The sequence below is a fragment of the Notolabrus celidotus genome, chromosome 21, assembly GCF_009762535.1.
Source record: "Notolabrus celidotus isolate fNotCel1 chromosome 21, fNotCel1.pri, whole genome shotgun sequence".
Classification (NCBI taxonomy): domain Eukaryota; kingdom Metazoa; phylum Chordata; class Actinopteri; order Labriformes; family Labridae; genus Notolabrus; species Notolabrus celidotus.
In genome coordinates, this window is record NC_048292.1 from 21,858,403 (window position 1) to 21,875,779 (window position 17,377).

The 17,377-nt window shown below is 42.5% G+C and overlaps 1 protein-coding gene across 1 annotated transcript in view; it reads left to right on the top strand.

Moving 5' to 3' along the window:
* The window catches only part of net1 (neuroepithelial cell transforming 1), a 44,950-nt gene that overhangs the window by 5,791 nt on the left and 21,782 nt on the right, over nt 1-17,377 (top strand). The window contains exon 2 of the mRNA XM_034673954.1: nt 8,410-8,473. Coding sequence (XP_034529845.1) covers nt 8,410-8,473 — 64 coding nt within the window. The remainder of the gene's footprint in view (nt 1-8,409; nt 8,474-17,377) is intronic.

Consider the following 17,377-nt stretch of genomic DNA (forward strand, 5'->3'; position numbering starts at 1 on the left):
TGCTTTACTGAGTTGATAGAAGGTCTTGTGACTCTATAAGGTGTTAGCATTTGTTGGCTGAGTGATGCTCGGTTGATAAGATATCCTGAGTGTATCAATCTCCTTTTACATCGCCTGTTAAAGACAGAACCTTTATTCTTTATTCTAGTTACGCTTTCAAGTCAGTTGGCTCTTACACATTTCCAGTTCAAGCTGGGATATTTACGCCTCTGTTACGGCCAAATTCCACCAGATCCGTGTCCGGTCTGTCTCAGATCCGTCACAACACAATGACTAGAATAGAAACCTATCAGATCCGGTGCTAATTTCCACTGGATCCACTCCATTGCATTACGACTGCGTCTCTGATCCGGCAGGTCAGAGCTTCTGGTTAATTTTCAGAATAAAACACTCTGTGTTATCACCAGATCGTATTTTACTTACCTACAACAACAAACCGTCATGATGAGCGGAGCCAGGCCTGGAGTCAACAGGTCAGAGGTTTTCAGAGGACCAGAAAGACAACATGGATGAGGAGAGGAGGAGAAGAATCCTTGATTCAGTGATTACTGCGGGAAAACCTCGATCACATGACTCCAGCTGTCCGGCAGTCCTGCTCCGTGCTGCGTTCTGAAAACTCAGCTGGTGGGTGATGACAGACGAGAGAGCACGGAGCAGGACCACAGCGGATCAGAGATGGATCTGGTGGAAGTCCTGTGTTACACATCATCTGGAGCAGTGAAGTAAATCTGATACCCCGTTGTAGGTAGTAACCAAGGTGTATGAGGGGGAATACTGTCAGGGCCGGCAGGGTGGAAGAGCGCTGGCCAATCTATCCGGTGTATCAGACGACCGCTTGTAGCACCTGCTCCTGAAGTTCATCTTCTATGGTTGCTGCTTTGGTTGCTTTTTGACTCAATTAAAAGTCATTGTTTTTCTGCCGTTTAGATAAGCTAGCTCTACTGCTTTCTGCAACCTCTACATCTTAACCTTTCATGGTGACATCTTTCTGGAGAAATCAATCACATCCCCTCATTTTAGATAACTTTTTCATACAGTTTCAGACAGGTTCCTTAGCATGCGTTGTGTCATTTTCAAAAGAAAAATAGTTTATTTCATTTTACATACACTGGACAAAAATATTGCTCTGCCACTTCATAATTTTTCTGCAGTGTTTGAAAATTCCTATCACCCCCACATAGTCATTTTGTACATTTCTGTGTTGTGTAGTCCTGGGCCATGGTTTAGTAAATGTATCCGTGCTTCGGTTTTTGTTAAACCTTAACATTTCTGGTCTCTCTAAATTTATATTTCATCTTCTACTAACTGTTTGGGGTTTTTTTCAGTCTGAACATCTTTCTTTCTCTCGTCTGTTTGCATGCATACCTAAGTGCAGTCAGACGCTGTGTGTGTTCCTCTACCCCTCCAGTAACAATCCACTCTTTACATTCCTTTATGACCGTCTGGTGACCTTCTCCTCGACGAGCTAACTTCCTCGAACCTCTTCTTCTGTTGCAAATATTATTGCCTGTTTTGGCACAGCGAGCTGCAGCACATTTGTTTGGTTTCAGCAGAGATATTAAGTCAATGAGCGGAAGAGCGGTTATGTTTAATTGCTGCAGGCTCTTGTCCACTGTGAGATTCCCAGCATGCCTTTCCACGCCAGTGTGAGAAACTGGCTACACCTTCAGCTGAAAGCCGTATGATGTAACTGTCGTTCGATGGAAGTTTGCGTCCCCGCCTGGCTCCTGGGCCAATTCCTGTCATATTTTCAGCAACAATGACCGTCTGCCTCTACAGTCAGACAGAACACAGACCTCTGATATCTTAACAGCATCCTGAGTCTGTCATCGAATGCTGCAGAAGCTGGAGTCACTTTCATGTTACAACACTTAAAGGTTCAAGAGATGACACTGGTCCTTAATATTCAGTTATACGGGAAAAGCTGTGATGGTATGCACATTAATCTGGAATAGAGGCTCCTTGGGTGGCAAATTCCGTGAACCTCTTCTAATAATCACACTTAAACTATGTTTAATGAGAAAACACAGGTCACAGTTTGTATAACTAGACTGTATACAATTCTTTTACATGACATTTGTCTAATACGGCTCATTTTCTTCCAAACATTTCCTGTGAAATCTCCTAGACAATGACTCTCACGCAGAGATTGCGTCACAAAAAGTTAAACACACCTTATTGTGTATCTCAGCAACAAAGATGTTTGCCATAAACTTGAAATCATAATAATGAAAAAGAAACTGACAACATTCAGTTTCCTAATAAATTTGTCATTTTGTTGGATCATAGGGAGAGCCCACATTTACAATAACTGGGTGAATATCACCTCCTATGACGTACCACAGCTAAGGAGCAGCAAAACCACAGACTCAATGTTGTCTCATAAGGAATACACAATCCAGATAAACTCAAATGTTGACGTAAATCAGTGGCTACCCCCCGCTGAGGTCACAGAAAGTATATGATTGCTTAATTCGGCATTTGTTTCTATTAGTTTCCCTTTGCATTCTGGGAAATGATTAAACCTCAACATCCTGTTGAAGTCGGCATTTTGCAAACTCAGCGTGCTGTAGAGGAATGTGGAGTTAACTCAGCACTGCAACAGTTAAAGTCTGAACAACACCTGCACTGAACTCTGACCCTGGACTCGCCTTCAGGACACCCAGGGAGCTTCTCTCTGTCCTCCTCTCCTTAGCTGTTGTTGTTTTTCCTCTGCACATGCTGTTTATCCAAAACACCTTACAGTATCATCAGTGCATACATCTCTATCCTGGGTGGTCTCAGTGGGATCTTTGGTCATAGTTAGTTGTGCATGTGGGTGTAACATCATCATTATATCCGCCCTGAGTACTCAACGTACATTTACATGGTCTGGTGGTTGTTCTTGGTTCTGCTTTATCTTTGGCTCAGTGTATTTTAAAAACCTGTGTTTGGTTTTTGTTTGGACTGTCTGCATATGTTGGTGTAATTGTGGTGTGTTAACCTGTCGGGCGCCAGGGTTAGCATATAGTAGGGATGCAACTAGCAAATGTATTCATTAGGGATGTGAGAGAGTGACTCATTTCCCAGTTGTTAAAATGGAAATTTAAACTCTGTTATTTTTTTAGTTTATATCATGAGCAGACTGTTTCTTATACTAATACAAAATAATAGTGAATAAAAAATTTTTTGCTGCCTATTTGGCCACTTTTTCCAAGATACAGCGCCTCAGTTGCAATCCATGGGTAACCAGTATTTTATGCAGTTACCTGATTGACTTGTCTTGTCGGCACCTAGCCCCCATCCTCTTATATCCATGAAGTACACCACCAGTCAAAAGTTTGGAAACACCTTCTCACTAAAGGGTTTGTATTTATTTAAAGGTGACATATCACGCTTTTTTCATCAATATATATTGGTCTAAGAGGTCCCCAAAACATGTCTTTAAAGTTTATGCTCAAAAAAACACTGAAATCAGATTTTGGCATGCCTGAAAAGTCCTTTTCTTCAGTCCTCCTCAGAACACTCTGTTTTCCCTCTGACCACGCCCCCTCCAGAAGTGGATGTGCCTCGGCTCTCCAGCACGTTGATCTAATGTTTACATGTTGGCTGAATATACACGGCTGCTCACAGATCGCGTTATTTCAACCCTCTGAATCTGATCCTGACGGAGAGGCGCCTGCAGCAGGACCTCTCTGAAGGATTGGTCACAGATTTAGTGTTTCTTGTTGTTTTATTTATCAGTATGTAGACGTGTGTCTTGGTACACAACTACGAACATGTAGCTATGTGGCTATGCTAACTAGCGCTAGCACTTATCCATGATAAATAAAAATCATCCACTAGATCTTCAAATCCGCAGATGTGGGGAGTAAAACCGACCTCTGCCAGTAAGGCAGCAGGACCTTTTATGAAGGATTGGTCACAGATTTAGTATTTCTTGTTGTTTTATTTGTCAGTATGTCGACGTGTGTCTTGGTACACAGCTACAGCTACAGCTACGAACATGTAGCTATGTGGCTATGCTAATTAGCGCTAGCACTTATCCATGACAAATAAAAATCATCCACTAGATCTTCAAATCTGCAGACGTGGGGAGTAAAACCGACCTCTGCCAGAAAGGCAGCAGGACCTTTTCTGAAGGATTGGTCACAGATTCTGTGTTTTTTGTTGTTTTATTTATCAGTATGTAGACGTGTGTCTTGGTACACAGCTACAAACATGTAGCTATGTGGCTATGCTAACTAGCGCTAGCACTTATCCATGATAAATAAAAATCATCCACTAGATCTTCAAATCCGCAGATGTGGGGAGTAAAACCGACCTCTGCCAGTAAGGCAGCAGGACCTTTTATGAAGGATTGGTCACAGATTTAGTGTTTCTTGTTGTTTTATTTGTCAGCATGTTGACGTGTGTCTTGGTACACAGCTACAGCTACGACATGTAGCTATGTAGCTATGCTAACTAGCGCTAGCACTTATCCATGATAAATAAAAATCATCCACTAGATCTTCAAATCTGCAGACGTGGGGAGTAAAACCGACCTTTGTGTTTATTAAGACAGCCTGCAACTAGCATGCCTCCCTCCTAAGCTCCTTGTTAGCACACATGTGTGCAGGTAATGAAAAACGGAGGAGGGGATTCAGTATTATTATATACAGTCTATGGGCTGAACAAGCTCCGAGCTCTGACTCCGTGACAGCCCAGATATTGTTGTTGCGTAACAAAAACACGGAAGTCTGAAACGGCTCGTTTCACACACATTTACAGAAAGGTGTAGAAATCAAAACAGGGGCAGAATGGATTTTTTTTCATTCTCGGGGGGTTTGTAGACATGCCAGGGACACATATTTCAGGTAAAGAACCATTAAAAAGTCAATTTTGCATGATATGTCACCTTTAAACTATTGTAAACACTGTAGATTAATACCAAAGACATCAAAACTATGAAAGAACATATATGGAATTATTGAATGAACAAAAAAGTGTTAAACAAAGCAGAATCTGTTTTTTCTCAGTCTGCTTCATGAAGTGGTCTACTGGAATGGTTTCTAATTAACATGAGCCTTGTCAAGAGTTCATTTGTAGAATGACTTGCCTTCTTAATGTGTTTGAGACCATCAGTTGTGTTGTTCAGAGGTAGGGTTAGTAAACAATGGATAGCCCTATTTGACTCCTGTTGTAATCCAGATTATGGGAAAATCAGATTATTTCATAGTTTTGATGTCTTCAGTATTAATCTCCAATGCTGAAAATAATTAAAATAAATAAAAACCATTGAATGAGAAGGTGTGTCCAAACTTTTGACTGGTAGTGTAAGTCATATCAGATCCCGCAACATCCAGCAGATTAGAATCGGCTTTACGTCCGGGGAACTGCAAAGCCCTAATGTGCCTGTGCTAAGTCACCAAACAGCTAACAATACCTTCTGTGTAACTGAAAGACACGGGTATCTCCCAGTGTCCCAAACCAAAACCAAAACAGTGATTAAACTAAACTGCCGGGATCTGTTTGCTTCCAGAAGTGGCCTTAATGAGAGCCTCAGTATCTCTGTTTTACAATCCTAAACAAATATTTGATTTGCTCTGATAATCTGCTGCTCAAGACGGGCAGCAGTACAGCTAGCTGAGTGTCTGTTAACAATGAGCAGCCATACATGATACGAAATCGACATGATAAAGAAACACGACATTAAAAAATATTTAAAAAAGTAATTAACTATCATTAATAAAGTCAATCCATCCATCTTTGATTCTATAAATTAGATATTTTTCATTTTAGGAGGTTTAATTTAGAACTAGTGATTAATTAGTCATCAAATAAGCACAGTCAAGTTTCTAAACTTTAAGACTATCTGACGTGTCTTTCTAGCTCAGACTCTGACCCACAGTAATGAGGTGACCAAGCAGAGATGAGGGCTCTGTGATGCTGCAGCTGCCTGTGTTGCTGCCTGTAGATGGACAGTTGCTGTGTCGCTGGAGAAAAGCCAACTGGAGCAACAGTAGCAGAGCGGCAGTATGACTGGAATGACTCGGCCTTACGAGCAGCGCTGACCTGACACACGAACGCAACAAGTGTTTCTGGGCAGCTCAGCATTCTCCGGATGCTGATGCCTTTTTAGGTCCCGCCATCTGAGGCCCCCCAAGACATCGAACCTGTGATAATATGATCCGCTCTGACGCCATTTATGATCATGTGTGAGTCCCTGATTGGATTATGTAAGCTGACCGCTGTGTGAGGTTTGATTCATAGCTCTGTCTCATCTCCTGAGTGTGATACACCGGAGTTGCATGGAAGCTCTCCTAAACATACTCCAAAGTGTCTCAACATCTCATCTTCTGTTTGGTTTTCCATATGACTTCAGAATATGCTGACTAATGGCCTGCAGGATATGAAGGGAAACATCAGGCTACGGTTGTTTTCACAGATTCTTTTGATTACTATTCAGATTTTTTAATCACAGCTTTTATTGTAAGTGATCAACAAAGACATTCCCCTTTCAAAAGTTTGTTTGGTCTTCATAACAATTAAGAAACTTTTTTACATGTAAACAAAAGATGTGGGCAGGGACGTCTTTGCAGCTCTACAGTACGTCTTATTATCTTGATTTCTAATAGCCTGATGGTCAAATAGGGCTATCCATTGTGTCCTACCCCTACCTCTGAGCAACACAACTGATGGTCTCAAACACATTAAGAAGGAAAGTCATTCTACAAATGAACTCTTGACAAGGCTCATGTTAATTAGAAACCATTCCAGGAGATTCAGGTGTAAATCTTTGTCCACAGAGGGCGCAAAAACGCCAAGCAGCTTTAAAACTTAAAAATTTCCCATATCAGCCATCGTATTTCTCCTCTGTTAACACATTGCGCGATGACACTATTTCTGGATCTGCGTTAGCTTTTTTAAAATGATGATTCTTTTCTGCATAGTGTTCTTATCAGCCCATATTGAAAATGATTTTTATCTTTTACCTTTTGAAAACAACACAAGATGCTCGAGCCCAGTGAGGAACCAACTCCACACCTCCAGTTGTGCCCTCTTTCCAGTGCTTTTACCGTATACTGATAACTTAAAGTCGAAAATGGGCTTGAGTGAGTGCAGCACAAACGGCATTACAACCTGCAAATGACCCAGGCTAACACTTGGCCCGTTATGGCCCTCACATCTCCCGTGTTAACTCTCACCGTCCATCATATGGGGGGATGTTGGGATAGACATGCAACACAATATCATGGCTGATAGTCGTACTAGTGTGGCTGCAATGATTGCGATTATAACCTCTGTACTGTGAGGATACTTACACTTTCCAATGGTTCCCCATTTGAATGTTGACCCAATTCTGTCTTTATTGTATTTCTATTTATGTCCCACCGTAGGAATTGAACTTGTTAGATAACTCAAGTCTTTACACGAAAGGCTTAGACATTCTTTACATTCTGATAAATGCTTCATAACTGAATTTATTTCCCTCTGTCTGCAGTCATCGCAGGACTTTTATAATCTGTGCACTTGGTTTCATAAGTTGCACAGTAAGTTATCCTTGTACGGCAGTCGTGAGACACACTTTCATTGGAAGCGTTTCATCAATGTGAAATAGTGCTTCAATAAAATTCCAATTTATTATTGTTACAAGTTAGATCTGAGGAGCGGCTTTGAAGTTTCCCCTCCAGCTGTGTAACCATCCGTTCACTGAGCGGGATGTGTTGTGTAATTGTCCTCCGTGTTGCCTTTTCCGGGCCTTCATAATCACACAGGTTGAAGATAAGTTGTTTGACATGAGAAGGATTAAGAGTATGCACGGCTGGTTTTTGGGGGGAGTGTTCAGTGTGGACAATCCCACTGTGGAGTCCCAAAAAAGGGCAAAGCTGTCCCCTGAGAGAAAATCCCAACAAAAAGAGACTTTTGGGCTGAGTCCAAATCTCTGGGAGGAAGGAAGGTGTGCGGAAAACGACTCCTCCTTTAAATCTCACGGGGTCTTGGGGTGGTGTAGAGGTTGGTGAGGTTTCTTTGAGGACCTTCCCTGGCTGACCAGGAGGATCTTTATGTGTCAGGCCTGGTGGACTCTAAGGCGGCACCATGCTGAGGCTGTGGTAGGTAACGGGAGGTCAATGTTTTCTCAGGACGGTTCCCTGACTCACTGTTTCCCATTTATGAATGCTTTGTCATCTGCTTTACTCACCCTTTAGCTGGGACTTTAGGTCAGAGTGGACTCCATGGTGGTTTACATAAATCTGCTTCTTCTTAGTTATCATCACGGTTGATTCACGGCGGTGGATTCTACAGGATTAACTTTTTAAGTGCATAACCAGGAATCTAGCACACTCACTGGTACACCATGTAACAGGCACAGTTAATGTGTTTTTTGCAGCCAAGCGTGCATTGTGCTCTATAAAGTCAGCTTCATGTTCTGCTTTTGTTTCTGTTCAGGTCCATACGAAGAGGAAGCTCCTTCAGCTTCCTCACACCAGGACCACAATGGGACTTCAGTCTGGTGAGTACAGGCCTCAGTGTGAACATTACCAAAGCTCTGTGTTTCTCAAACTAAAGCATAAGTTCAACCTCAGATGGTACAGCTATTTAGTATTTATATTGTAGGTTCCTAAAACTGATTTATATTTGCACACGTCCAGTTTTGTTTTACAGAATAACAAAACAAAAATCAAGGGGGTAGGTAAAAATGTAACTGCTGAAAACTTGGGAAGTAAAAACTAAACCAACAGAACGCTGCATGCATTTGGAAGAATGAGCTTCATCTGTCTTTAACCTCTGCAGACTTTTTACTTTAAAAGAAGATGGTTCATGAGCTTCGTGTGTCTATTATGAGGATTTAGTGACTCAGTTGTTTTTAGTAAATCGGGAAGTAATGTACAACCTTGTGACAGACAGACAGACAGACAGACAGACAGAGACAGACAGAGACAGACAGACAGACAGACAGACTTTATTGATCCCTCATTGGGGGAAATTTGTTTGTTATAGCAGCTTACAACACGGGACAGGAGAATACAACAATATGCTTACGTAGTTAAAAAAAATAATAAATATATAAAATAAAAAGAATGATAATAGTAATAATGATAAGGTGGAATAATAATATAATAATAATATTAAGATGGAAGAAAGTTTGAAAGATGATGCGTTAGGCCACCTCTAAGAGACAACGTATAGTGAACAGGGTTCCTTCAGAGTAGGGGCTCCCAAAGTGTGGGTCGGGAACCCCTGGGGGGTTGCGAGACACAAATGGGGGGTTGTAAGATGTCTTCAAGAATGATTTTTTATAACGTTATCTAAAAAATAGTACATTTTACCCATTATAGGAAAAAATATCAACAAAAATAGTAGCTGAACTTGAAATAAAACCTTGAAAATAGAAAATGTAATGAGTTTTCAGCCTGTCTTTTTGCCAGATGACTCCTAAGTTAAGGGTTAGTGAACAGTTAATTATCAAAAGCATCAGTAGCAGTAGGTTAATTCATATAGGCACAGGAAACACAGCCACATGCTCATATAGGTAGGCTAATTTAATGTAGACCAGCTAAATGAAGACACATTAAATCACTTTGAGGGACAGTAGGGGTCGCGAGTCTTAAGCACCTATATTTTGGGGGTCATGGGCTGAAAATTGTAGGAACCCCTACTTTAAAGTATAGATAAGTATTAAAAAGTAAGTAACGTGAGTATGAGGTCGGGTTTGCAAAAATATTGCCCCTTTAGTTTCTGGAGCCAAAATGTTAACCACAGTGTGAGAGTGAGAGTGCAGACATAGTGGGTTTATTGTAGTCCAAAGCAGTTTCAGATATATGCTGTATGACCTGCCTCTACACCTCTACATCACAGCCCGAGTACTAGTCCTGCCCAAGGCACTGTACGCACACCAAATCCCATCATCCACAGCCAAATTATTTCAATGCAATGTACAGTAAATGTTATTAGTCATATTGCAGAGCCAACAGTGTCAAACACATCATGCTTCAGCTTGTTTGCTGTTCGATACAAAAGGTTAAACTCTCAAGGTTCTCTTCTTACATGACTAATCCGAACGAGGAGTCAGTCTGATATTACATTACAAGTTCACCCCTTTACGAGAGCACGCAACACATCGATCCCTCGGATGATCTGACCTAATGCAAGAAAGGTTAAACACACACCTAACAGATCATAGAGCGGTCTGTACTGACATGTAACATATATAGCACATCTGTAACAAACAGGTCCAGTTATAAAGGTCAGTAAGCACCTGTTGTTCTGCAAATATCTCCTCACCTGTTCTTTCTACACTTGTTGTTGCTCATGTGTTAGAGCTGGGAGAGGGCTGAACCATGTGTGGTAGAAGGAGAGGGTGTCTCACATTCATACCTAAAAAAAAAAAAAAAAAAAAGCTATGAAGCTATTTAAACTAACAAACTGTTTGTGTGGCTGTCACCAGCAGCAGGACAAGGTGCTGCTAGTAGCGGGCACTGACATAGACTGTATATAAAATGGACAGCGTCGCTCCGCCTTTTCCCATTGTATGGTTTTGAAGCCAAAATATGCCGTTCCAGAATGCTGCCATCTTGTAAAATTTCTGCAGCCAGAGTCCGTACAGTTGGGAATTTGTGTTTCCACGGTAACAAGCTCCGCCCTCCAGCGTACCATCCCGAGGTCCTATGGAGTTTCTCTCTACAGCAGCTGTCAATCAAAGTAAACCAAGAAGTGAAATCCCGTTTTTAACCTCTAATAGCTAGCAAAAAAGAAACTTTTCAGAAAAATGAGGCCTTGAACACAAAACAGTCAAATAACAACTACATATCACCACAGCATACGGATGCAAGAAACATTCGTACAACGTGTATTTATTTTTTAAAGTTTGACCGCAGCCCAATTCAAATGAATGGGGGAGACGGAGTTTTTGACCTATACTGCAGCCAGCCACTAGGGAGAGCAGTTTTTGTTGCAGCCTCACTTCGAGCCGAGCAAGATGACGTACATTTTATATACAGTCTATGGGCACTGTCAGCGTCTGTCTTGATCTTAATGTCAGTGTTTCTGTGACGCAGCGTGGCATGTGTTTACATTTTACAGTCATGCTCACTCTCTGGAAATATGTGTGTAGTAGTGTGAGATTCAGAAACGGATAAAATCGCTGTGACTGTCGCAAATGTTTTCCTCTTTTGCTATATAATGTAGTTAGCATTCTTCTTCTTCTGTTACTTAATGCGGTTAGCTAACAGCTTTAAGACGCTCTATAGCCACCATCGGGCAGGAATACCGTATTACAACCAGGCAGCGGTGAAACGGTGAAAATTTTTACTTTTAAAATGAGAAAATTTTACGAAGTGAACATTTTGTAATCCTGCTTTCTGTTTTTGTTGACAAAGAGGCGGAAACATGCAGGGGCAATGATGGTGTTTTATAAATGTTATGAATCCAGCAGTCAAAGAAAATTAAAGCTTCTATTTTGACAGAGATGTTTGAGCCAAGTAATTTAATCTCTCTTACTGGCTGCTCACCATCCTAACAGTTTATTAGCAAAACACACAGCAGAGTGAGCCATGCATTAAAGGGAAGTGAAAACGTGCAAGACAAACAATGACATTCCAGCTTCGTACATAAACTACAGTAAGCACATGATGTTTGCATTTCTGCAGCACGTTTACATCCCCGGTCTGCACACTTCTCCGTGCAGACGCCTAGCTGACTTCTGTCGTGCTGTGCAGTCTTGGAATCCGATCAAACACCTCTTCCCATCATAACTGTGTGTTTGGGCTTTAAATCTCGCCTCGCAGTTTTCAACAAAGTCTCGGAAATGGCAGCTCTGTTCTTCATCACAGCAGTGAAGCAGCTTCTTGTTGGCCTACAGCCACTCGGAATCCAGACTGGAGGACTTAGACATGTTAACACTAAACTTAAACAATATGAAGCCTTCAAAACATTTGTGTTCAGCGTCTTCGGAGTAAATAAAAAGAAGATTTAATAAGGCTCATTCTTTTAAGTGATCTTTCGGTCCAATCCTATACTTCTACTCTCTGCGTTGTTTAAATATTTGACACATTCAAATAAAACCTTTAGTTCACACATTCTTCCCCACTGTGTAATTCACAAGCTATTTACTCCAAATACAGACAGAACAGGGTCAGGCTGTCTCCTGTTCAAAGAGGTTTAAACGGAGCTTCGGGATCTTTAATGCATCTGTAAACATAAATACGTTTGCGGCTTTCTAAAACAAGAAAAACACGGTTATTAAAGCAGCTGCAGTTTGCATATTTTAACTGGAAAATACAAGAAAGTGAGTAAGTGACACATTCTTGTTGACATACTATCCTGTAATTGTCTTATTATGCTGTGATAATGAGTGAGGTGAAGGGAGGTAATCCTTTGACACACCCTTGTGCAGATGTTCCTGTGTGGATAATGAGTTTATAAAGGATGCTATAAATAGAGTAAAAAAAATGTTCTGTTTCTTCTAATGTTCCAGACTGAGTAAAAACATGGAAAATATTGACAGCAACAAAACACGTAGAGCTCCCTCTGTGGACTGGCTGCAGATATCCGTTGAAATTGTTGGTTCTTCTCACAATAATTTATGTGTTGATGATTGACAGCTGTGTTGACCAATGTGGCTCCTGCAGTGCTGTGTGCACCAGATTATCAGAGTAGAGGAAAAAAAAACACTAACACAAGAGTCATTGAACTTTCCATAACCGTGAGTGTTTGCTTCAAACCCACATCTGTGGACCCACCAACGGCCAAGTTCAACCAGATCCGTGTCCGGTCCTACTCCGATCCGGTTTCTATTCTAGTCAAGTGTTAACTTCCACTAGATCCGCTCCGTTCCGTTCCAGCTGCGTCTCTGATCCGGCAGGTCAGAGTCCTCCGGATCAAATACACAAGACCTCTATTTTTGCCGGATGCCGGAGCACAACGCATCAATCTCAACAGAGCAGATGGAGCAGGACAGGAAGTCGGGCACCAAAACAAAATGAAAACATCCGGTTAATTTTCAGAATAAAACACGCTGTGTTATCACCAGATCCTATTTCACTTAACTACAACAACAAACCGTCACGATGAGCGAAGCCAGGCCTGGAGTCAACAGGTCAGAGGTTTTCAGAGGACCAGAAAGACAACATGGATGAGGAGGAGGAGGAGGAGAATCCTTGATTCAGTGATTACTGCGGGAAAACCTCGATCACATGACTCCAGCTGTCCGGCAGTCCTGCTCCGTGCTGCGTTCTGAAAACTCAGCTGGTGGGTGATGACAGACAAGAGAGCACGGAGCAGGACCACAGCAGATTGAAGACAGACCGGACACATATCTTTGCATGTCTTGGCTCCAAAATCCATCACCTATTGCAGGAGATGTTTTGGCTTCACATTTGTTCAACTGGAGGATTGTCGTTGTTTGTGCAGCACTACGTTGAAAGTCTTTGACCTGCAGAGAGAACGACCCTCTCACAAACCTCTTCCTCTAACATTAGAATCAGGCCTTGATTCTCGACCTTCATAGCGATCACCGGCTCTGATCTTCATACCTGAGTTTTATGCGTTCATCAAAGAGAGAGCTATAAAGTCTGCTCTAAATTCCAGGTCATCTTCTCGCACTGAGGACTGTGATGACTGTTGTTAACTGTTGTCATGACTCAACAAGGCCTGCTCATGAAACCAGGGACCGAGTGATGGATCTAAATCCAGCCTGCTCTGATTCCTTACAGAGGGACATGGCCTACAAACCTCTGCTCTCTCTTACAGACTGGCCCTCTTTGAGGTTTACAGTCGGGCTGATTAGAAACAGAAAAGAGCGGACAGATTGGACGGCGAGTGGCGTGACGAGCATGGAGGCAGTCCAGGGCTTTTACAGCTGCCTGAAACACAATCCATCCCCGATCTGACGGCAGAGCAGGAGAAATAAAAGCAGAGTTAGAGGGAGAGCAGGCCGGTCGCTCTTTATCTAGTGCCAGGCTTTGATTTGCAAACGTGGCACACTTAGCTCATCCACCAAAACCATGTGCGCCTCGTTAGCTCTCCCTTTCAATTCATCCCCCTCGTTTGTCTGTCTTTTCAAAATCCACCAAACAGCCGATGATAAAAGAATCTTGGAAGTGTCTTTGTCTCTTACCTCTCTTATCTCAACCCTGCCACTTTAAGCTTCAAGGTTCTGCCAAGGCTTTGAATAAAGTTTCACCAGGTCCGTGGGCTTTGAAGTGGCGAGGAGGGGGGATAGTGAGGAGTGCGATGGCCTCGAGGCAAACCTTGGCGTGCATTCCCCGGGCGCTTGGTGTGTTCCCTCAGACTACATCAGGTACGAGGGGGAATGTGAGTCAGGTTTCCAGCCCAACGCCAAGGTGGAGCACATCAAACCAGACTGGCGTTTGGTTGGAATGTGAAGGTAATTAACAGCAGCGAGAGTCAGATATACCGTCTCTTCATGCAACATGTTGAGGCGGATGGAGACGTCAGCCTTGAGAGTGGCCCGTCTGATAAGCAGCATTCCAGCTTTAATCAGAAGATGTGATTTAATACGAGGCGCGTCAGCTCTCTTCACGCAAACTTTGATAATTGTTGTGGGAAGGCCTTGCCCATATCAACAGCAATTTATCCTCAAACCAAGACCGACTTCTTCGACCGCCGACCGTCTGAAGATTCCTCAGCATTCCACTGAGAGTGGGATTTAAATCACTGCAGCCCTGATAGCTCCTAATGCATCCAAGGTGCTGCTCATACCGGATCATTCCTGTGCAGATACATCCCACTTTGATGTTGGGTTGCAGCTGTTCAGTGTCTTGGACCCACGCCAGTTAATAGTTGATAACACGTGTTGGAGAAAATGAAATTTTGTACCTGCTTTTACAAGCTCCCTGTGATGTTTAACAGGCACCTGACAGTAAATCTAATTTAATGAAAGAATGTTGTAATGCTGCAGTCATTGCCCATAACTGATCGGTTTAGGATCATTTCAATCAAGGCATATGATCCACGTGTTACGTGCATGCAGTTTGCTGCCTTTTAAAAGCATATTGAATAAAAGTATGACCCCAGTTCAACTTATACATTTGCTTAAAGCACATGTGAGAGTGTTGGGTCGCCAAATTAAAAGAAAAGGAAGAAGACTTCAGCAAAAAAATGGACGTATCCTGAAGAAACGATTAAACCTTGCTCCACTTTTGCTGTGATGTCCATTCTAAAGGCGTTTTTCGACCAGAGGAACCTAACCCAGGAACAATGTGTGTTTCTACCGGAGGAACCAGGGTCTAAACACAGAGGGAGTTCCTGGGAATGCAAACTAGTTTAGTTTTTATTAAGATTTCAAACTATCCTCATCAGATACTTAATGATCGTCTAAAGACGTTTATGAGGGATGCATCTGGCTGAAAGTCTCCAGTTAACAGGGTCCCTGTTTAAACCAAAACACCGGCCGATCTCTGCCATGGCTTGTCGAGTTAGAAACGAAATTAAAGCCGTGTTGAAACATCTTTGTACTCGCGCTTATCTCCTCTCACGTGTTGATTCAGTGAATCCATCTGTGATGAAATATAGTGAATCCATCTGTGATGAAATATAGCACCATCTAAAACAGCGCCAGCTGAGTCTCTTCATGCTAACAGGCTAACTGGTGATGAGTGGCGTTTGTCTTTGTGTTACTGCCCTCTACTGGTCTGGTGGTGTAGTGCATTTACTTTGTTTTTCCACATACGTCACTGGCCTGATTTGCACAATCTACCCGGGACTTCAGCCCGCGGTCAAAACGCAGACAACAATTGTGGGGGCACAAGAACCTTTTAGTTCCGGGTAAAGTAGTTCTGGGGGCTTAAAGACCCTGGAACTCTTGGTCGAAATGCACCTTAACAGTATTGGAGGTCATTAAAAATGTGATGTGAATGTGATGATATGTGGACGATGCCACCGCCAGCAACTACAAAGTGCATTCCCTCGAATTCATGCCATGTTGAAATAAATTCTTCCTTCTTGGATGACATGTCTACACCACACGTGATGCACTTTCTATCTTTTTTTTAGTGGCGAAGCTAAGCCAAGCTTTCAGCTTGCTGTGGTCTGCCATGATTCTCTTCTTGCAGCTTTGTGGATGAACCGCATCTCGAATGATATGATGTTATGTTGGCGCAGCTGGTCCTGGCAGATAAGTGCAACTTTTACAGGCTGCAAAATTCTCACTGAAGTTTAATCCTGAGAGATTTATGTTGCAGTTGGGAACTGAAAAGCAGAACTCAAGTCCACGTGCCTTACTGAATCTACGAATCCCGGAAAGTAAGAAATGGTTCTGAGTCGGAAGGATTCTTGATACCCAAGCCTACTTTTACTGGGTCAACTTAGATAAAGCATTGTTCAACTTTTCTCCTCATACGTGTCTTTGCATGAGTCAGACACGTTTGACTCACTCCATCTACTCTAGTCTGTAAGAAACAAAGCCAAGACAGCTTCATTTACCAAGTACATTTATAACACAGAGGCAGGTTAGAGTTCTATGTGTTTGCTTCATGCAGGGCTCAGTACCGCTCTCAGTCTGGTCCCGGTGGAAGTCTGGCTGCATGTGTGCTCAGTCAGCAGACCAGCTCATGTTTTTAATGTCATTTACATGTGACTGAGTTAAAGTAGTACAATAGAGGGAGGGGGAGGGTTGTTTTTGCTCCACTCAGCTTGTAGTAATGCCTCCCTGCCCCCCTCCAGAAACACACATTTATCACTTCGTCTAATTCAATACACACTTTCTTGAGCAGAAGTGTTACACAAGATCAATCCTTGTTTCAGTTTGTGCACAAGTGTCTTTCTTCTCTATCTCTCTCACTATCTCGCTCTATCTCTCTCTCGCTTTGCACCCTTTCCTGCCCATTCAGTCAATATTTATCTTCCTCTTAAGAAGTTAAACTTTTCTTAGTTACTTCATTTCTTATCTCACCCTGTCCTGGGTCAAAGGATTTCTCTTTGAACATGAGAACCAATGACGTCATGTTCAAATGAAACAGTTTGAGACAGGCTGGTACAGAAGAAGAGAACTGCAAAGCCCTTCATTGTGGATCTCAGGAGTGTTGAAACGTGTGTGTTAGCTGCTGATCTGATCTTGTCTGTTTTTATCCCTGTTTTCTGTTTTTTTTCGTGTGTGTACATCATCCTCCGTTTACGTAACACACAAATCTGTTGGTCTTAGATGAGTAACAAGTAACCGGGCCGAGGTCGCAGCCGCTCCTACGGCCTCGCCGGTGTAATGAGCAAAGAAGGAGGCCGTGTTTGTTGAGTCATCGTGTTTACACTGAACCCGGCCCACCTTTTGAACAAGTCGCGGCTTGGAGTGTGTTATTCCATCTCTCGGCTGCTGACGGAGGGGTTTCCAGAGGTGGCAGAAACAGGACGGCTAATTTTCTTCTCCTTCCCGCGTCATGTCTGTTTCTGAACACAGATTACT